Below are 22,938 nucleotides of genomic sequence, written 5' to 3' on the forward strand. Positions count from 1 at the left end.
CTGATTCTAGTCAATTAGATCTCATCAGGAGTGGCTGCATTTTCTTCTTCTGTGGCCTAATAATGCTGCTTCCCCCTCAGGGGAGGTAATTAAAGAGCAGGCCAATCAGTTCATGTCAGAGGCAGATCCTCTTCTCATTACTATGGAACCCACTTGGATACTGAACTGCCATGGGCTACATCTGTGCAGGGGTCTTAGGTTATCTCCATGCATGGACCTTGGTTGGAGTATCAGTCTCAGGAAAGACCCCTGTGCTCAGATTTTTTGGTTCTGTTGCTCTCCTTGTGGACTCCTGTCCTCTCCAGATCTTGCTGTTTCCTGCTTCTTTCATAAGATTCCCTGCCCTCTGCCCAAAAGTTGGCCATAAGTCTCAGCATCTGCATTGATAGTCTGCTTTCAGAGGTCCTCTGTGTCAGGCTCCTGACTTGTTCCCTCTTTTCTCCTTCTTCTGATGTCCATCCTCTTTGCCTTTCTGGATAGGAATTGAGCATTTTAGCAAGAGTCCTCCCTCCTGATTGAAAACTAAAATAAATTAATGACAACAATACATGTATCAATAGTAATTTAATATCCTCGTGCTGGAAGTTATCCATAGCTATGTAAGTGATGATATTCATTGCTATTTTTGACAAGCAGAAAAAGAGATGCTATTAAGTTAGCTCTAACAATTTGATAAATAGGCACTATTAACAAAAACTCAGGAGTTTTTCTATGTAAAATAAAGATGCACAATGGGCATTATTGCAGGCTTTAGTTTGTTTACACATACTTTATTAGGGGTTCCTTGACCTTCTCCCTCCCTTCCAACCCCTCAACCCGAGATAGGAGAGAAAAAAAGTTAATAGGAATAGGGGATATAGTCTTCTTTAGATGTAGTTCCTTGGGGAGTTTCCACTCTTCCTCATCAGGATATCCAGCAGTCCAGCAATCCAGAAATCCAGCAACCCTGCGATAGCAAAAGCAGCAAAAAGACCAGCAGCAGCAGCTGGGACAGCAGCGACCTCCTTAAAGAGTGTGTGTTCCTTTCTAGGAGCATCTAGAAGCAATCTTGAAGCAATATCTCTCTGTGTCTCTCTCTATATCTTTGTCTCTGTCTCTCTGCTACTATTTATACCTTCTCAGAATCCACACCAGGATGTTTTTCAGCTAGCAAAACCAACGCTCCCTGCACAAGGCTGTTTCCAGCTGACAAGAGTCATCTGCCCTTTCAGGAGGAGGTTTTCACCTATGTGTTCCTGTATCCCACACTTGACATTACAAAAAAACATCTACATAACATAACAACAGCTTCCACTATACGTTATTTTCAAGGTTGTTATATTTTAAAACAGTATTTTACTCATGAACGGAACCAATTCCGCTCACAGAATTTTTTCATTGCCTCTTTTACATCTTTGTTTCTCAGACTGTAGATGACGGGATTCAGCATGGGAATCACAATAGTGTAAAATGTGGACACAATCATGTCATGTTCCAAGGCATAGTTGGAACTAGGTCTCACATACATAAAAAGAATTGTCCCATGACAAATGGACACTCCTGTCAGATGAGAGCCACAGGTTGAGAAGATTTTTCTCTTCCCTTCAGCAGAATGCATCTTAAGAATTGTAAAGAATATGAAACTGTAAGAGACCAGGACAATCAAGATGGTGATAATCTCAATGGCACCCACACAATAGAACAGCAGAAGCTGATTTACATATGTGTTAGAACATAAAATAGCAAGCAATGGAGGGATATCACAGAAGACATGCCTAACTTCATTAGATGCACAGAAAGAAAGGCTAAAAGTAGCCACTGTGTGTATGGTAGCATGCATAATTCCACCAGCATAAGAAGCTATGATTAGAGGTATGTAGACTCTAGGTGACATGCTCACTGCATACAGAAGTGGGTTATAAATAGTTATGTAGCGGTCATAGGCCATTGCAGCCAGCAGAAAATATTCTGTAGTTCCAAAAGTAACAAAGAGAAACATTTCTGTCATGAATCCAGGGTATGAGATGGATTTATCTTTTGAAAGAAAATTGACCAACATCTTTGGGGTGACAACCATGGAATGACAGGCATCTAGGAAGGATAAAACACTTAAAAAATAGTACATGGGGCTTTGAAGCCGGGAATCTTCAATGACTAGAACAACCAACCCAAAGTTTCCTATAAGAGTGAAAAGGTAGATCACAAAAAAGAAGAGAAATAAGAAGACTTCCAAGTCAGCATCATCTGTGAAGCCTGTTAGAATAAACATGGTGACTTCTGTCATGTTGTGCACTGGAATTCTTTGTACAGCATAACCTAGTGGACGTCTCGACATTTCTGGCTTTTACAGCTTATAAATTAAATGTCCTTGGAGAGCTTGGTCCACCCATCACATCCCTGAGCTTGGGTTTAAGAAATTCATAATGAAGCTTTTCTCCTTGTGGGCAGCGGCAGTGATAAAGAAGTTGAGACCAAGGACATGCATTACTCTGTTAAAATAAATTGAAAAACAATGTTTTAACATTTTTGCTGTGCTTTTTATATTTGGAATTAACCAATCTTGAGAATGTTCACTTTGTTAATTTTTCTCCCCTTCTTTCATATTACCTTGTGCTCATAATTATAAGCTTGAGGATGCACCCTATGCTATAGACAGGGTCTGTGTAATGAATTTCTCAGAGTCTGAAAATGCACTGTAAGCAGCCATATATAGATAGTGAGATCATTTGAACTTAAATGAAGAAAACTGTATGAGCATCTATTAATGAATATGAGATAATGAAGCATTTCAAGAACTTGTCTTACATTTTCAAATGCATTCAGGTCTGCATTTCTTTTGACAATTTCATGATGTACTATGATGAGCAGAACAGTCCATCATGGCATGGATGAGTCTTTTTTGAAAATAAAAACCAAACAAAATTTAAAAAAAAATAATGTATTTTAGTTTTTCACTTTTCTTTCTAGAAATAAACATTGATACGTACTCATTTTTTACTTTTAGGGTTTTCCTTTATTTTTCAAAACAATTAACTTATAATGCAGGAGTTCTCAAATCATATGGCAATGATGTGTGACTATAACAAAATCTATGCTTGGACCAGGCATGGTGATTCATGCTTTTAATTATAGCAGAAGCTAGCATTAAACTCTGTGGGTTTAGCCTAGGCTTCATAGCCATGTCCAAACCAGAGAAGGTAATAAGGATACCCTGTCTCAAAAAGCTAAACAATGTATCTTTGGATTTAATGAGATACTTTTGTTTCATAAATAATGCCTGGTCATTTCTTAGTAGTATATCTATGAAATAGATAAATCTATGATAAGTTGAATATATTTCAGTAAGAATCAATATTAATTGTTACAGAAAAATTCCTCAAAAGAAATATTATGTCATGAACTACAAACATGTAGTGATGGGAAATTCTGACCAGAATCCTGAATCAGGTATGAAGTTTCTATGTTTGAAACACAAATTTCAGATTTAATGTAATTTGCAGCAAGTGTTCATTATGATGTCCTGGTAATGTAACCTTTTACCTACTGTAAAAAAAATCTTGGTGTCAGTCTCTAAAATCAGAAAAACAAATTTTCAGGATGGCTTTTGCTTTCTTTTCAGTATTTCAAACAGATCAACATGTTTCAATTTATGAACAGCATCCTTACAATAGGCTTGGCTGAATTTTTTGTGACCAATTAACTTATATTCAATATGAAGTACCTTGTTATTTTTGTATTAAAACTTCCACTTGTCAGCTGTACAGCAGTTGGACTATTCTAAAAGCAGAAAAGCACTTGTTTATGTATTCCAAGAGAAGTCTTAGATCCATGATGGAGGTTGGTTTGCTTTAAATTTATAGTGTGGGATTAAACAAGCAAAACATTCATTGACTTTTTCATGTAATTTTAGAAATCCAAAATAAAAAATAAATCAAAATTTCCCAGTTTTGTGTAAGGAAAACTAATGTAATTTTCATAAACATATACACAAAATAAAAACTTTTACTTTAATTTGAATATATTAATGAAATTAATTATGGACATGAATTAGCATATACAAATATGTGAAAGATAACATTTATCTAACATTATAAAAATATGTTTCAGTCCTATATTTCTCATGGCCGTTTTCCATTCCCCGTCTTCTACTTAAAGAATAATAAGGATACATGTGGAAATATTCATTAAAAATTACCAGAAACACAATATAAATTAGGTAGAAAAAACAGACTCTCTATGAAACACATCTGCACATGTTGACTTTATTCATGTGCAGAAGAAAATTCAGTTACATCCCAAAGTTTAACTTCACATTTCTGACATTGCTGATAAAAGATGGTTGTAAGGAATTTGGAATATTAAATTTGAATGAAACTTCCGTGTTTAAATCTCAGATCCATTCCTTATTTGTCAGTCAGCTGGGAAAACTTGCTGCCTCTGTAACAAAGCACAGGTAAGACTGAATAAAATTGTTGGTGACATCATACCTTGTTCAATCTTAAGAGTAAAATATTGCAGAGTTTATTATGAGATTCACCTGAATAAACATAAATATAAATTTATATTTTATTCAGCTCTAAAAATGAATAAAAATTTAACTTATCGTACTGAGATATTAATGGGGAACAGCAAGCCAAATATTGACACTTGTATACATATACATACATATAATATGACAGAGCATATCTTAAAATTAATTTCAATGAGATTATAATTACTAAATGTCAGTCTCATATGTTTTAATAACCTTCAAATACTGTTTAATTTCATGTGCTTATAATTTTGTAATAAACACATTTAGTTATATTTCCACTACTTTTTTTTTTGTTTGCTCAAGTGTCTTGCACTGAAAGAACAATTCATGTCAGGTATGTGATTATACATTCACTTGAAAATTATTAACTTGATCACACTCTTGGTTGCAAAAAAAATGTTTTAATAAATAAATTGCCAATGTACCTCATTCAACACCAAATTCCACTGAATCAATTATCTACTTCTCATTAGTTAGCAAGTAAGAGTCCCTGTAGCCATATTAATGTCTTTTAGATATTTATCACACATGCTTACAGCACAAATATTTCTATATCATAGTAATAAATTATAATTATGTATGTTTGACTTTCATGGGAAGAAATTACAAAGGATATGTACTTATATGTAATTTATAATGAATCACAATCAGTCTTGTAGACCATTGCAAAATCAATTTGTCAGCTCTGTCAGAAAACATATATTGCTCCAGCAGCATTAGAAACAAAGAGATCACACAAAGAAGACAACGACTTCAGTTGCTATGTTGCTATGTTATTCTAATACTGGATTGGTTTGTAGAATATGTGTGTGTTATTTTCTACAGTCTACATAACAACCTGTAAAATAAATGATTCCACATATTTTTAATGAATTTAGAACTGAGATGACAGTTAGCAAAGCCAGGAATCAAGTCCAGGCTTCTTCATGCCCATACTTGTGCTCTTTCCAGGGGATTTCCTGTGGACTCTTTAGGATGTACTAATACTAAGAAATCATTAACTCCTGGATTCAACACAAAATCTCATATCTGACTGAGTTTACAAAGCAGCTAAGTTTATATGAGATGTCAATAGAAAGGATGAATGGCTTCCACATTGAATTTTTGTTTCTTGGGTTATATTTTTGTTTGTGTTTTTTCTTTGTTTGTTTTTTGAGATAGGATTTCACTGTAATAACACTGACTATCCTGGACACAACTTTGTAGATCAGGCTGACCTTGAAAACACAGAGACTTGCCTGCCTCTGCCTTCTGAGTTCTGGGATTAAAGATGAGTGTTACCACACCCAGCTATATTGAATTCTTAACCTTTAGAAATAAAGATAATTTTTTGTTAAATCACTTAAAAACAACATTATCCCCAGAGAACATAAACTAATTTTTGGTTTGCCATCTTTAAAAGTTTTTAAATTATTTTTAAAATTAATTTAATTTTTTATTAATTACAGTTATTCATTTTGTATCATTTTGTATCCCCTCCCTCATCCCCTCCCAATCCCACCCTTGCTCCCTCATCTCCTCCCATGCCTGTCCCCAAGTACACTGATAGGGGAGGTCCTCCTCCCCTTCCATCTGACCCTAGTCTATCAGGTCAAATCAGGACTGGCTGCATTGTCTTCCTCTGTGGCCTGGCAAGCCTGTTCCCACATCACGGGGAAGTGATCAAAGAGCCTGTCACTGAGTTCATGTCAGAGACAGTCCCTGTTCCCATTACTAGGAAACCCAATTGGAGAATGAGCTGCCATGGGCTACATCTGTGTTGGGTTCTAGGTTATCTCCATGCATGGTCCTTGGTTGAAGTATCAGTCTCAGAAAACCCTATACCTGACAGAGGGCTAATATCCAGAATATATAAAGAACTCAAGAAGTTAAAAAGAAACAAATCAAGTAATTCAATTCAAAATGGCATACAGAGCTAAATAGAGAATTCTCTATAGAAGAATAAGGAATTGTAGAAAAACACTTAAAGAATTGCTCAACATTCTTAGTCATCAGGGAAATGCAAATCAAAATGAACCTGAGATTTCATCTTACAATCATCAGAATGGCTAAAATAAAAAACTCAAGTGAAAACACATGCTGGGGAGGATGTGGAGAAAGGGGAACCCTCCTCCATTCTGGTGGGAATGTAAACTTGTACAACCACTCTGGAAATCAATCTGCACTTTCTCAGACAATTAGAAATAGTGCTTCCTCAAGATTCAGCTATACCACTCCTAGGTATATATCTGAAACATGCTCAAGTATACAACAAGGACATTTGCTCAACCATGTTTGTAACAGCTTTATGCATAATAGCCAGAATCTGGAAACAACCTAGAAGTCCCTCAACTTAGGAATGGATACAGAAATTGTGGTACATCTTTAAAATTTTATGCATTCATAATTTTCCTAACTTCAGCTATAACCCTCAATTTTTCTTCTATCAATCTCATATTTCTTGTGTAAGTAAAAACAGATTACAAATAAAATAATCTTTGGTCAAAACCATACACAGAAAGTTCCTTAGGAGACATATGCTTCAATCACAATATATATTTTCTTAGGTAGACTCTTATCATCAAATTACATGTTACACTAACTGATATTCTCTTCCCAGGGAAATACTACCTCTTCTGCTCGGAGTGTCAAATAAACATCTTTGAAAATATAAATATAAGTAACATTATATCAACTCACCTGGTTATATTTAGGACTATAGATCAAAAATTACAGTACATATACATGCATAGAATAAAAAGTAAAAAGAAAGATGGCATGAATTTGACAGAAAGCAGTCGTAGATACATGGGAGGCTATGGAAAGAGGAAAGAAATATTGTAATTATAATCTCAGAAATAAAATAAAAGTACTACTGAATTGTAAAAATTAAAGAAAACATGAATGTTAAAGCATGTAGTAAAATTTTAAATTGAAAAATATAATCTCTAAATATTTTGTATACAATTGAGTTTCTTCTTACACTGGAAATGATTATCTCAGTCACATAAGGCTGTGAATATTGTGTTTTCCTTCTTACACCTGCCTTTTGAAATTTTCTCCAAGTCTACAGGATGCCCAAGGGAGGGAACATGTTGATTTGCTCTAAATAGAGAAGTACCCAGGTGATTTAGGTTTTCTAATAACAAGCACAGACTAATTTGCAAGTGAATATGATATGAAATGATTGGCATGAAATAATCTCTCTATAAAAGGAGTATAGACATAGTAATAAGAAATAAATATAAATATAACAGCAGAGAGTTACAGCTCCATTCTAAATACATTTTTAAAATTTTTATCTGATACTCAATTTCTTTTTTTTTCCTGTTTTCTTTTTTTAATTTAATTTTATTTTTTTCTTATGAGTTACATTTTATTAACTCTATATCCCAGCTGTATCCCGCTCCCTCATTCCCTCCCAATCCCACCCTCCCTCCCTCATCTCCACCGTGCCCCTTTCCAAGTCCACTGATGGGGGGGGACCTCCTACCCATTCATCTGATCCTGTTTTATCAGGTATCTTCAGGACTGGCTGCAAAGCCCTCCTCTGTGGCCTAACAAGACTGCTCCTCCCTTGGGGGTTGGGGAGGTCAAAGAGCCAGTCATTGAGTTCCTGTTAGAAATAGTCCTTGTTCCCCTCACTATGGGAAACAATTGGTTACTGAGCTACCACAGGCTATATCTGAACAGAGGTTCTAGGTTATATCCATACATGGTCCTTGCTTGAATGACAGTCTCTGAGAAGACCCTGTGCCCAGATATATTTGGTCCTTGTGGAGCTCTTATTCTTTCCCCATCATACTAACTCCCTTTCTTTCATATGATTCCCTGTACTCTGCCGAAGGTTTGGTCATGAGTCTTTGTATCTGCTTTGAAAACACTGATAGTTAGAATCTTTCAGATGCGCTCAGTAGACTCCTGTCATACATTCAATGCACATCCCATCTGTCTTTCTAAACGAGGATTGATCATCTTACCCCATGTCCGCTTTCTTGATAATCTTTTTTAGGTGTATAGATTTCATTATGTTTGTCATATCTTATAGGTCAATATAAGTGAATATATACCGTGTTTGTCTTTCACCTTCTGGGATATTTCACTCAGAATGATCTTTTTCTAGATCCCACCATTTGCCTGCAAATTTCATGATTTCCTCCTTTTTGATTGCTGAGTAGTATTCCATTCTGTAAAAATACCACAATTTCTGTACCTCCGTTGATGGACATCTGGGTTGTTTCCAGGTTCTGGCTATTACAAATAAAGCTGCTATAAACATGGTTGAGCAAGTATCCCTTTTGTGTACTTGAGCAAAGTTTGGGTATATACCTAGCAGTGGTATAGCTGGGTCTTGAGGAAGCACTATTCCTAATTGCCTTAGAAAGCGCCAGATAGATTTCCAGAGTGGTTGTACCAGTTTACATTCCCACCAACAGTGGAGGAGGGTTCCCTTTTCTCCACAACATCTCCAGCATGTGTTGTCACTTGAGTTTTTCATCTTGGCCATTCTGATGGGTGTAAGGTGAAATCTCAGGGTTGTTTTGATTTGCATTTCCCTGATGGCTAATGAGGTTGAGCATTTCTTTAAGTGTTTCTCTGCCTTTCAATATTCTTCTGTCGAGAATTCTGTTTTCTCTTGAAAATATAACCCTATTTATCTCAATTCTGGATAAATTTATGTAAGATCATGTGAAATCATAGCATGACTAAATTAAAGACACTTTCAAATATATCAAATAATCTTAAAGATATCAAACATCAATATTAAATATACTGTAAATTTGTTGCAACTCCAATGGTAGGCAAGATAGATTTAACTTTACTGAAAATGAAATGGAAAACTAGGAAAGAGATGCTGATAATTAAAATATATTGCCAAGAATATGCAGTTTAATAGGAAACTATCCATACACATATAATATTATAATATATAGTAAAGTATAATAGATGTAAATTACAATATTAAATATATTTTTACCATAGATATTCAATGTATTAACCTTAGATTTGTAACTCTAACATACGTGTGAGATCTATTAAATTACTCATGTATATTATATATATATATATTTTCATATATATATTTACCCAAAAAGGGCATAAAATCAGATCTAATATTTGCAAAAAAAAACCAAAATGTCTCAAAAAGAACTGTCATTAAACCTTAGAGTAGATGAAACTGGAAACTTTAAAAAAACTGATGAATTTCTAGACACATCAGGCTTCCCAAAGTTAAATAAAGATGAAATTAAATAATGCCAATATATGTGATGAAAGAAGGAGATTGCAGCAGTCATTTTAAAAAGTGTTCTGATGAGGCTGCAGACATGGCTGATGCATTAGCAGTACTAGCTTCTGTTACAGAGGAGTTGGGATTTGTTTGCCACCACCCACTTCTCAGCTCACAGCCATCTAAACTCCAGTCCCAGAGGATCATAGGTCCTTTTCTGGCCTTGATGGGCACCACATGCACATGGTGCACAGACATGCATGCAGGCAAAACACCCATACAGGTAAAATAAATAAATAAAATAACAAGCCTTCCTAGCTAAAACTTCATAGATCCAGAGGGTTACAGGCTGGACTGCACCATATGCGATGCTTTGAAGAAGAGCTGTAACCCAGTGATCCTGTCCTGTTATTCTATGAACTAAGAAGAGCTGTGACCCAGTGATCAGGCCTTTCCTATTATTCTATGAACTAAGAAAAGGAAGGAGCACATACAAAGTCATAACACAAAACCAGTATTACTTTACACTAATCCCAGATAAGCACTTGTCAGCAAGGCAAATATATACCAATGTCCTACATGAACAGATACGACCAAAAAAAAAAAAAAAGTTAAGAAAATATTTGCAAATCAAAGAGGTACATATCAAAAAAATCATCCAACAAATTCACAGTACCAGGTACGCATCTCCCCCTGGGGGCTGGCTTTAGTCCAATTTAAAACAGTAACTGGTTACTCCAGGAGAGTTATGCCACCATTAATTTCTTGGGCATGTCTGAACATTGTAGTCATTTTTTACAGCTCATGTGGTTCACAGCTGGGTAAACTTTTGATGCATTTTCTCCCCCAGTGGCCTGTATAGCATCCCAGAATATTACTGAAGCTAGTACTGGGAGGAAGCTTCCTGGTCAGTATCAATTATATATATATATATATATATATATATATATATATATATATTTTTACTCATAGGCAAAGTGTTTGTAACAATAGGCTCTGACCATCAAGTTTTGGTAGCCATGGTCTGTATTGTTTAGGTCTCTGGGTTAACACTGGTCAAAAATTCAAAGGGAGCCTTCTCACAACTGCCACTGGGCTTTGTGTTGGGCAACCTACAGCTAGAGCAAGGAACATTATCACCTTGGTAGAGTAATTCCAACTCCTTTACATAGATATGTTTTCACACACAAGTACATACACTTAAGTATGTATGAAGCTTCTAAAAGAGTACATTTCCATGTAACTTTTTTTTATTCATCCTTAATGATAGTGGTTGTAAAGCTAATTGACCCTAGAGTGAATCACTTCCTATTATTTTGGTAAAGAGTTACAGTATCAAACTCTCCTTAAATTCTTACCCCTGCATCTATCAATTAGTGTAACATTTGGACCTCATCAGATAAATTTCTTTGTCTGGTGGACAGTGGTCAGTTCACAACTTGTCAAAATGAAGAGATGTGTCTTTAGAGTACTCAGCTACAAATGGGACATTTATATCACACCACTCTCTTCAAGACTCAGGCATAAAAAGTGTGCTAAAAATCTGTAAAAACCAGAATCAGGGGAGGACCAGAGCAAAATATTATCCTTGGGGCATGTCAGAACCTCTACATTTATGAACTCACGGTAGTTGTTGTTGCCTGAAGATCAGCATAAAAAGGTGAGGTGCTCAAAGATCCATATATTTAGTTGAGGAGCTATTGGTGGCTGGTGGTTTTTGATGAAGAGAGAACCAGTTTTCTTTAAGGGTGTGAATCTTGGTAAAGACACAGACTTCAGTTGGTAGCTTCAGACCCATAAGTACAGCACAAATTGACATGAAGTTGAGGAGGTTGGGATGACCATCATATAAATGTATGCATTTATGAAACACTCAAACAAATAAGAAATACATCACCTTAAAGAAGGGAAAAGATTATCCATCCTGATCAACTTAGCTCTATAGCAGAAATGAAGGGATGATTTAAAGTACACAAATTGGTAAATGTAACACACCACTACATAAGTAGGCTTAAACTAGAAATTACATGATCATCTCAATATAACAAAAAAGCCTTTGGATATGTCCAACTTTCTTTTATTGTAAAAGTTTTAGAATAGAAATGCAGAAAACAAACCTCAACATAATAAAGGCTACATATTAACACATCCATAGTCAACATCATCCCACTATAATGAGAAACAAGTCTAATATTTTTGTTGGCTATTCACGCCACCTCAAGTGACAGGGAAAGCCTTGCCTGCCTTGTACTCACTTGGAATCTGGCACCTGAGTGTAAGTTCACAGTTTATTTGAGGGAAGTTGTTTTGTTTAGTTCAGAATTCAAGTCTGTGTAAACACCTTTCTGTCATAGTGACACTTCCAGCCTCTGTAATGGTCACAAAGATCATCTGAAGCCCCTCAATAGGACTCTTCCCAGATTAAGCTAATTAGGTGAAAATTCTGAACAAAAACTCACCAATCCCTGAATAGGAAACCCATCAAATTTCAGCTTCTCCAAGCTCAGAATTAGAAATCCCATCAAATGTTACCTCGGAAATCTCTGCGCTAGACAGCTCCACCCTCTAAGAAATACTATATAAAGGCTGTGTCTGCTCTGATCCCTGATGTCTTCTCCCATAAGTAGAGGCAGTCTTTCCTGGATTTGTCCTTCCACTCCCTGGATCCTCCAAAAAACTCTCTTTTGGATTTGTTGACTACGATGACTCTCAATAGACTCCAAGAAGCAATGAAGAGAAGGAAAAAAGTGAGTAAGTGGAGGGGGGCTAAGGCTAATGTACTCTTCAGCTTAACTGTGGAAACTCTCTTCAGGGAGCTGGAACACTGAAGAAGGAGTGGGGCTGATGGTCTGAGATCCTCAGCTCAGCTGGGGAAAACCCTCTTCTAAGAGATGAAGTGCCTCTGCTGAGAATAGGCTGACTCTCAGAGCTGTATGGTTCCTGGGCTCCCATATCTCAGGATGCCCTTCCATTGCCACACTGTCCTCCTCAGAGCTGTGTGGTTCTTTGTTTGGCCCTAGTGTCTCAGGATGAGGTTCCATTGGGATACCTTTCCATCTCAGTGCTATGTGATTCTGTGCTCCAAAAGAGTCCCAGGATGTCTTTTTTTTTTAATTTTTATTTTTCTTTTTAGTTACAATTTGTTAACTCTGTGTCCCAGCTGTATCCCACTCCCTCATTCCCTCCCCCTCCCCAACTCCCTCCCTGGTCTCCTCCCTGCCTCTTTCCAAGTCCACTGATAGGGGAGGACCTCCTCCCCTTTCATTTGACCCTGTTTTGTCAGGTGTCTTCAAGGCTGGCTGCAAAGTCCTCCTCTGTGGCCTAACAGGACTGCTCCTCCCCTGGGGGGGTCAAAGAGCCTGCCCTTGAGATCCTGTTAGAAATAGTCCTTGTTCCCCTTACTTTGGAAAACTACTTGGTTACTGAGCTACCACGGGCTACATCCGAGCAGAAGTTCTATGTTATATCCATAGATGGTCCTTGGTTGAGTGTCAGTCTCAGAAAAGACCCTGTGCCCAGATATATTTGGTACTTGTAGAGCTCCTATCCTTTCCATATCATACTAACTCCCCTTCTTTCATATGATTCCCTGCACTCTGCCAAGGTTTGGTTATGAGTCTTAGTGTCTGCTTTGAAACACTGCTAGGTAGAGTCTTTCAGATGCCTTTTGCGGTAGACTCCTGTCATACATTCAATGCACCTCCCATTTGTCTTTCTAAATGAGGATTGATCATCTTACCCCATGTCCACTTTCTTGATTATCTTCTTTAGGTGTGTAGATTTCATTATGTTTATCATATCTTGTAGGTCTATATAAGCGAGTATATACCAAGTTTGTCTTTCTCCTTCTGGGATACTTCACTCAGAATGATCTTTTCTAGATCCCACCATTTGCCTGCAAATTTCATGATTTCCTCCCTTTTGATTGCTGAGTAGTATTCCATTGTGTAAAAATACCACAATTTCTGTATCCATTCCTCTGTTGATGGACATCTGGGTTGTTTCCAGGTTCTGGCTATTACAAATAAAGCTGCTACAAACATGGTTGAACAAATGTCCTTGTTGTGTACTTGAGCAAATTTTGGGTATATACCTAGGAGTGGTATAGCTGGGTCTTGAGGTAGCACTACTCCTAATTGTCTGAGAAAGCGCCAGATTGACTTCCAAAGTGGTTGTACCAGTTTACATTCCCACCAGCAATGGAGGAGGGTTCTGTTTTCTCCACAAGCTCTCCAGCATGTGTTGTCACTTGAGTTTTTCATCTTGGCCATTTTGATGGGTGTAAGGTGAAATCTCAGGGTTGTTTTGATTTGCATTTCCCTAATGGCTAATGAGGTTGAGCATTTCTTTAAGTGTTTCTCTGCCATTTGATATTCCTCTTTCAAGAATTCTCTGTTCAGCTCCGTTCCCCATTTTTTAATGGGATTACTTGGTTTGTTGCTTTTCTGCTTCTTTATAGTTCTTTATATATACTGCATATTAGCCCTCTGTCAGATAAAGGGTTGGTGAAGATTCTTTCTCAATCTGTAGGCATTCATTTTGTTTTGATAACTGTGTCTTTTGCTTTACAGAAGCTTTTCAGTTTCATGAGATCCCATTTATTGATTGTAGCTCTTAGAGCCTGTGTGGTTGGTGTTCTGTTCAGGAAGTTGTCTCCTGTGCCAATGAGTTCTAGGCTGTTCCCCACTTTTTTTTCCAACTGATTTAGAGTACCTGGTTTTATACTGAGGTCCTTGATCCACTTTGACTTTAGTTTTGTGCAGGGTGATAAATATGGATCTATTTTCATTTTTCTGCATGTAGACATCCAGTTGGACCAGCACCATTTGTTGAATATACTGTCTTTTTTCCATTGAATGGATTTGGCTTCTTTGACAAATACCGAGTATTCATAGGTGTGTGGGTTTATTTCTGGGTCTTCTATGCAGTTCCATTGATCCTCCTTTCTGTTTCTATGCCAATACCATGCAGTTTTTATTACTGTTGCCCTGTAGTACAGCTTGAGATCGGGAATGGAGATACCTCCAGATGATCTGTTGTTGTACAGGATCGTTTTGGAGATTCTGGGTTTTTTGTTTCTCCATATGAAGCTGAGAATCTTTTTTTTAAGGTCTGTAAAGAATTGAGTTGGTATTTTGATGGGAATTGCATTGAATCTGTAGATTGCTTTTGGCAGGATGGCCATTTTCACAATGTTAATCCTACCAATCCATGAGTACGGGAGATCTTTCCATCTTCTGATATCTTCTTCAATTTCTTTCTTCAGAGACTTGAAGTTTTTCTCAAACAGGTCTTTCACTTGCTTGGTTAGAGTCACCCCAAGGTACTTTATGTTATTAGTGGCTATTGGGAAGGATGTTGTTTCCCTAATTTCTTTCTCAGCCTATTTGTCCTGTCTCTCCACGATGGTCTCTATTTCCTTTTTATATGCCACTAATTTTATCTCTACTTGTGCCTCTATTTGTTTGGCTATGTTTGCCTGTGTTTCTTTAAGGCTTTTGTCTATTTCTTCTTTCTTTACCTCCAATTGACTGGCCAACTCTTTGAAAAATCTGTTCATTTCCTCCTTATGAGCCTCAAATAATTGGGTAAGCATGGCTTTAAGGTCATTTCCCTGTGCTTCTGATGAATTGGAGTATCCATCAATTTTGGGGTTTCCTGGTGAAGTCATGATGTCCTGATTTATGTTGAAAGTGTTCTTTCTCCTACCCCTGGCCAATGGCTTATCTGAAACCTTTCCTGATTGTTTTTGGATTCTGCAGATCAGACTGGTACTGTCTCTCTCTGGCGTCTGGAGAGTTCTTCAGCAAGCTGAGAGAGGTCCCGTGTCCTTAGCGTGTGCTGAGGACTAGCTGTATTGTGGGAGAAAAGTACGCAGACGTAGACGCAGACGGGGCAAATGAAAGTGTGTGTGTGTGTGTGTGTGTGTGTGTGTGTGTGTGTGTGTAGGTTTGTGTGGACGTGTATCTCAAGGGACAGAGTGATGGCTAATGTTGAACCCTTGAGTGTGTGGAAGAGGGTCTGCACTGTATATGTCGCAGGCGTTAGTGATGATCGCAGCGCAATTTCTGGCATTAACTGCCTTAACTCCTCAATTAGACCCACAGAGCAGGATCTTCAATGTCCCAAGTGCCCCTCTGTTTCCCAAAGTGGGTATATGGGTGGGAGGGGGTTCGATGCCTGGCTTCTGTTTTAGAAGGACCCAGGATCTGGGAATCTGCTGATTCTCAAGGGTGCACTCACTTACAGGCAGGTCACTTGGCAGAGATCAGGGTATCTGGGCTCTCTGCTCTCTGGTTTGGTCCTGCTTCTTTGATATGCTCCGCCAGCTCTGTGTTGCTGTCACTGCCAGGTTATGAGGTCTTGCTGCAGCTGGAGATTTCAAGGTGGTCATGTCAATAGGGATCGGGGTAACCAGACTTTCTGTTCTCTGGTTTGGCCCTGGTTAGTCTTAAACTGGAGGGCTGATGTGCCCTGCCAGCTCAGTGCTGCTCCACCGCCAGGTTAGAAAGTCCTGCTGTAACTAGAGACTAGGTTGCTAGTCCAGATGCTTTCTGGGAAGTCCTTGGGTCTCTTCACTGTGCTCTCCCAGTGCCTGGTGTGCCTAGCTAGTGTGGCGTTTCTGCCTGGTTTTGGTGAGTATATAGCGTATTCTCTGTCACTGTGGGATTGGGCGGGTCGTACTATCAGTGATGGCGATCCTATGGAGCTAGTATGGCGTCTAGCAGACTTGGGCCCTGGGAGAATGGTGCAGCTGCAGCGCGGATCTGGGACTCTGAGACGGGTACTGCTGGCACTTGCCGCTAAAGGGCTTGGAGCTCCGCCTCAGCCACTGCAGACCCCAGGCAGTTATGTCTTCGCAGAGAAAGATGATTTTGCTGTGCTGAGGAGGAAGGAAGTCTGGGGGAGGGGAGTGCCTCGAGATCAAAGGATCGTTTCTCACCTTTCCCAAACAAGTCTCTGGGTGACCACAGACCAAAGTTTTCGCCTCCTGCGATGTTCCCTGTTGTTTAGGAAGCCTCACCGTTGTTTTCCTGTGTTAGAGGTCCTTCCACTCACCAACCCAGATGGTTAGCACTTCCACAGCTCAGAAACTGTGTGTGCTAGTCGCCATCTTGGCTCTGCCCCCCAAGGCCATCTTTTTTTTTACCTTGTCCTTTGATTTACAAAAGCTTTTCTGTTTCATGAGGTCCAATTAATTGACTGTTGATCTTAGAGCCTGAGCTTTTGCTATTCTGTTGTCTCCTGAGCCACGGTTCCTCCACACTTTTCTATTAACAGCTTTAGTGTCTCTAGTTTTATGTTGAGGTCTTTGATCCACTTGGACTTTACTTTTGTTCAGGGTGAAAAGGATCTATTTGAATTTTCTACCTGTAGACATTCAGTTAGACTAGCAACATTTGTTGAAGATGCTGTCTTTTTCCTGTTGTATGGCTTTGGCTTCTTTGTAAAAAATCAGGTGTTGTAGGTGTGTGGGTTTATTTCTGGGTCTTTGATTCAATTCCATTGATCCACCAGTCTGTTTACATGCCAGTAGCATGCTGGCATATACCATGCATGCAGTACCATGCTGTTTTTATTACTGTTACTGTATAGTACAACTTGAGATCAGGAATGGATATACCTCCAGAAATTCTTTCATTTTACAGGATGGTTTTAGCTATTCTATTTTTATTTGTTTGTTTGTTTTTCCGTATGAAGCTGATAATTGTCCTTTCAAGGGCTGTGAAGAATTGTGTTGGTATATTGATGGACATTGCATTAAATCTATAGATTACTTTTGCTAGGATGGCATTTTAGTCTCCATGTGAGTTCCCTAGTAAGGGGAGAAGAGACAATCTTTGACATGAACTTGATTGCCTGCTCCTTGATCAATTCTCCTTGATGGGGTGACCTAGCCAGCCTACAGAAGAAGAAGATCCAGGCAGCATGAATGGGACCTGATAGACAAGGGTCAGACAGACTGGGGAAAAGGAATAGGGGAGGAAGAGAAAAGTATGATGGGATCAGAAGGAGATGAGGGACAGGGGTACAACCAGAATATAAAGTAAAAAAAAATGAATAATAATAATAACAATAATAGCAATAGAGTTCTGGGGCATCTTCCCATCCAAGCAGAAAGAGCAACAATTTCCTCTATCCCATATCTATTGAATGTAGTAGTTAAAGTCTTAGATAGAGTGATAGAAAAAAACATACAAATAAAAAATGTTATTAAATAGGAAAATAACTTAAAGTTGTGCTTTTAGATAGCTTGATGCTTTATAAAAGATATTCTACAGATTCCACTGGAAAACTTCTACAACAGAACAGAAAATTGATGTTCTGTTGTATTTCAGCAAAGTAGCAGGATATATTAACTAGAAACACGTGGCCTTTCCATAAAGCAAACATACTGAGAAAAACTATCAAGAAAATACTGCCATTCATAATAGTCTCAAAAAAAAATTGAAAAGCAAAGCTGTATATGTAGATGAAACACTTCTAAGAAGAAAACTTTAAAATTCCAAAGAAAGAAGTAAAGAAAACGTAAAAACAAAAATCAGAAAAGACTCCACACACCCAAGGTAATCCGGGGTGGGGAGGGAAGCTAGAGGAGTTATCATTCTGGTCTCAAACTATACCACAGAACCAAAGCAATAAAAAAAAAGCCACATATTGTTTTTGGAGGCTATACCCTACAGTGGACTCTTGTTTTGATGACCATTAGATCTATTCAAAAGAACTTTGGCTGTGCAAATGAGTATATTTTGTGAAGATTAAGATGAATGTATTCGATTTATGTAATCAAATAACATAAATAAAACACTTTTAGAAAATAGAGAAGTATCTATGACTTGTGTCTGACATGGATAAAACATCTACCATCAGTTCCTTTGGTCTGAATATGTGAGGGTTACTTGTTTTTTTTTTAATGATATTTTTTATTTTTATTTTTAGTTACATTTTATTAACTCTGTATCCCAGCTATATCCCGCTCCCTCATTCCCTCCGAACCCCACCCTCCCTACCTCATCTCCTCATTTATGGCAATGACTGAATATGATGATATTGAAAACCATGAAATCTTGTGTTCATTATCACCACTGGACCAAACAAGACAATTTCAAGTATAATTCAAATATTTTATGTATACATATATATGTACATTTATTTAATAAGCCTGTTTGAACATATTAATAATTATAATAAAAACATTGTACATTTACAATTTTAACAGTAGCACAGAGCCTATTTATGCTTTATTTAAAAATGTTTTTAAAATGTGAGAATTAAATAAAATAAGGAGCCTTTTCCTCTAATTTCTAATCATAAACATATTTACTTACAATGAACCTTTATTTTTAAAGTTTCAAAATAATAAAAATGACAAAAATTGAAGAGATCACATACATGCATCTTAACAGCTCACCTGAAAGCACTAAATGAAAAAGAAGCAGACATACCCAAGAGGAGTAGACAGATGGAAATAATTAAACTCAGGGCTGAAATCAATGAATTAGAAATAAAGAGAACAATTCTAAGAATCAATTAAACCAAGAACTGTTTTTTGAGAATATCAAGAAGAAAGACAAAACCTTAGCCAAAGTAACTAAAAAACAGAGGGACGCTATATACATATCAACAGAATAAACAGATGTAGCCCATGGCAGTTCAGTGTCCAAGTGGGTTCCATAGTAATAGGAACAGGGGCTGTCTCTGACATGAACTGATTGGCCTGCTCTTTAATTACCTCCCCCTAAGGAGAAAGCAGCATTACCAGGCCACAGAAGAAGACAATGCAGCCACTCTTGATGAGACCTAATTGACTAGGATCAGAAGGAAGGAAAAGAAGACCTCCCCTATCAATGGACTTGGGGAGGGGCATGCACACAGAGGGTGGAGGAAGGGAGGGATTGGGATGGGAGGAGGGAAGGAACCACAGGGGAGATACAAAGTGAATAAAGTGTAATAAAGAATTTTTTTAAAAAAAAAAAGCCCACACCACAAAATAATAATAATAATAATAATTGTTACACCTTTGGTTATACTAAAAATTGCAAAGACAATCTGAAGTAAAATGATAAATGTAAAAAAAAAAATGAAAGAGGGGAACATAACAACAGACACCAAAAACAAAGAATCATTAGGTCCTACTTCAAAAACCTATACAAAAAAAATTAAAAATTTAAATGAAACGGACAATTTTCTTGATAGAGTCTATTTACCAAAGCTGAATCAAGATTAGTTAAATAAATTAAATAGCCCTATATCCCCTAAAGAAATAGAAGCTGTCATCAAAATTTCCTAACCAAAAAAAGCCCTGGACCAGATGGTTTCAGCACAGAACGTTACCAGACCTTCAAAGAAGAACTAATGCTCTTTAATTAGAAACAGAAGGTGTATTACCCAACTCATTCTATGTGGCCACAGTCACCTTGATACCTAAACCACACAAAGACCCAACAAAGACAGAGAACTATAGACCAATCTCACTTAAGAACATTGACACAAAAATACTCAATAAAATACTCATAAACCAAATCCGAGAACACGTTATAGATATCATCATAGCCAAACTTTGGGCAGAGTGCCAGAAACTTTATGGAAGAAGAAGAAGATAGATAGATAGAACAGGAACTCCACAGAGAACAAGAGAGCCAAAAAGCCTAAGCCCTGGGGAAGGGGAGGGTTTCAGGGACAAATACTCCAACCAAAGACTGTCCATGGAGAAAACCTAGACCCCCTGCTCAGAGGAAGCCCACAGGCTGGTCATTTTCAAAATGGGTTTCCTAGTAAGGGGTTCAGGGGGTGTCTCTGACATAAACTCAGTTGCTGGCTCTTTGATCACCAACCCCTAGGGGGTGCAGCCTTGCCAGCCACAGAGGAAGATGATGCAGCCAAAATTGATGAGATCTGATAGGCTAGGGTCAGATAGAAAGGGAGGCCCCCCTATTGGGGGAGTAGGGGAAGGGTATAGTGGGAGAAGAGAAGAGGGAGTGTGGGTGCAACTGGAAAGAGACAAGGGAGGGGGCTACAGTGCAGATACAAAGTGAATACATTGTGATTAATTAATTAGTTAGTTAGTTAGTTAGTTAGTTAGTTAGTTAGTTAGTTAGTTAATTAATTAATTTTTAAAAAGCTATCATCCACCAGGATCAAGAAGGCTTCATCCCAGGCATGCAAGAGTGGTTCAAAATACGAAAATCCACCTATGTAATCCACAATAAAAAAAAAAAAACTGAAAAAACAAACAAACAAACAAAAACACTTAATCATCTCCTCAGATATCAGAAAAGCATTTGACAAAATCCAACATCCACACATTCAGGTCTAAATTTTGGAGAGATCAGGAATACAAGGCACATACTTGAACATAGTAAAGGCAATATACACAGCAAGCCTGTAGCCAACATTAAACTAAATGGAGAGAAACCTAAATCTATCCCCCTGAAATCAGGGACAAGACAAGGATGCCCATTTTCTCCATATCTCTTTCAAAGTACTTTGAAAGAATCAGACTAACTTTGTAACCTATGTTTCTTTTAATTGCCTTATAACTTATGTTTTCAAGTTTTAGACCCATGTTAATTAAAGCCTCTTAGTGCTTCCCACGAGAGCTGAGGAATGTAAAAGTTCCTGACATTGGCCATCTTTGAGGGCATAGATAAGGAAGAGAACAAGCAGAGATCTCTACTAAATGGAGAGAAAGTCACCAGCCGGCACCTGTGAGATGAGCTTTGTTTGGAAACTGGGCCAAATGGCCTCAATCCCTCTTCTGAATAGCTCCTGACCTTTGATCCAAAGCCTGTAGCCCCCACTCCTCAGAACAGACACGGGGTGAGTTAGTCACTCTCCCACCTTTAACATATCTCATATGGGAAGAAATTCCAAACTGACTTAAAGATCAGATATTCTCCAGATATTTACGACAGGGTTGATGGGACCTAAGGGTGTCCAGAAACAACTATTTTAAAATTTAAACACCTCATCCAATCTTGAATTGCCGAGATTGCAACCCCTGGAAATTCCCGTGCTTTATCTTTTAAAAACCTAAGGTCTTTGTCTCCTGGTGCCACTCCTTGCTGACCAGCAGGGGTAACCCCATTGACTAATGGTCAAAATAAACCTCTTGCGATTTTGCATCGAAGATTAGTTTCCTGGGTTCTCTTCATACCTTCTTGAAATTAGGCTCATGATGGGCCTAACAACTTGAAGTACTGAAAAGAGTAATAAGGCTACTAAAGGAGATCAAGGAGATACAAATCAAAAAGGAAGAAGTCAAAGTATCACTAATAGCAGATGGCATGATAGTACATATAAGTGACAAGAAAAATTCTACCAGAGAACTCCTTCAGCTGATAAACAACTTCAGCACAAAGTGGCTGCATACAAAATTAACTCAACAACTCTGAAGCCATCCTGTATACAAAAAACAAACAGGCTGAGAAAGAAATTAGGGAAACCACACCCTTCACAATAGCCACAAATAACACAAACTACCTTGTGTGAATCTAACCAAGGAAGTGAAAGACCTGTATGAAAATACTTCAAATCTCTGAAGAAAGAAATTGAAGAAGGTATCAGCAGATGGAGAGATCTCCCATGCTCATGGAACAGTAGTATTAACATAGTGAAAATGAGAAAGTGCCAGATTGATTTCCAGAGTGGTTGTATGAGTTTACATTCCCACCAGCAGTGGAAGAGGGTTCCCCTTTCTTCACAGCCTCTCCAGCATGTGTTGTTACTTTAGTTTTTCACCTTGGCCAATCTGATGTGTGTAAGGTGAAATCTCAGGGTGGTTTTGATTTGCATTTCCTGAATGGCTAAAGAGGTTGAGCATTTCTTTAAGTGTTTCTCTGCCATTCGATATTCCTCTACAGAGAATTCTCTGTTTAGCTCTGTTTCCCATTTTTTAAGTGGATTACTTGGTTTGCTTAATTACACGATTTTTACAGGAAACAAACAAACTTGAAAAATCAGGGAAGAATTGGACTCCTAAATATTCTACTAAAATGAATATCTATAGTAAATCACCAATGGCTTAGTGAGTAACCATCCTTTATAAATTAAAAATAAAACAAACAAAAGAATTTCCAATTCAAAACAGAGGTATTTTCAACATTTTCATTGAAGATTTATAATGTATTTACTTTATGTGTAAACACATTTGCTAACTGAAGTTTATCTGTACTAGATGAGGGGCAGAGACCACAGAGGCCAGAAGAGGGCACCA

At 37.8% G+C, this 22,938-nt stretch overlaps 1 protein-coding gene across 1 annotated transcript; it reads right to left on the bottom strand.

Moving 5' to 3' along the window:
* Nucleotides 1-1,339: 1,339 nt before the first annotated feature.
* On the bottom strand, nt 1,340-2,314 carry LOC129675173 (olfactory receptor 1094-like). The gene has a single exon (XM_055605179.1). The coding sequence runs from the start codon at nt 2,312-2,314 to the stop codon at nt 1,340-1,342; it is 975 nt and encodes a 324-aa protein (XP_055461154.1).
* Between the last annotated feature and the right edge of the window lie 20,624 nt (nt 2,315-22,938).

The sequence above is a fragment of the Psammomys obesus genome, unplaced genomic scaffold (genome assembly GCF_907164565.1).
Source record: "Psammomys obesus unplaced genomic scaffold, mPsaObe1.curated_primary_1811, whole genome shotgun sequence".
Taxonomy (NCBI): Eukaryota; Metazoa; Chordata; class Mammalia; order Rodentia; family Muridae; genus Psammomys; species Psammomys obesus.

Coding starts and splice junctions, on each gene's coding strand:
- LOC129675173 (XM_055605179.1), bottom strand. CDS start 2,314: ATGTCGAGACGTCCACTAGGTTATGCTGTACAAAGAATTCCAGTGCAC.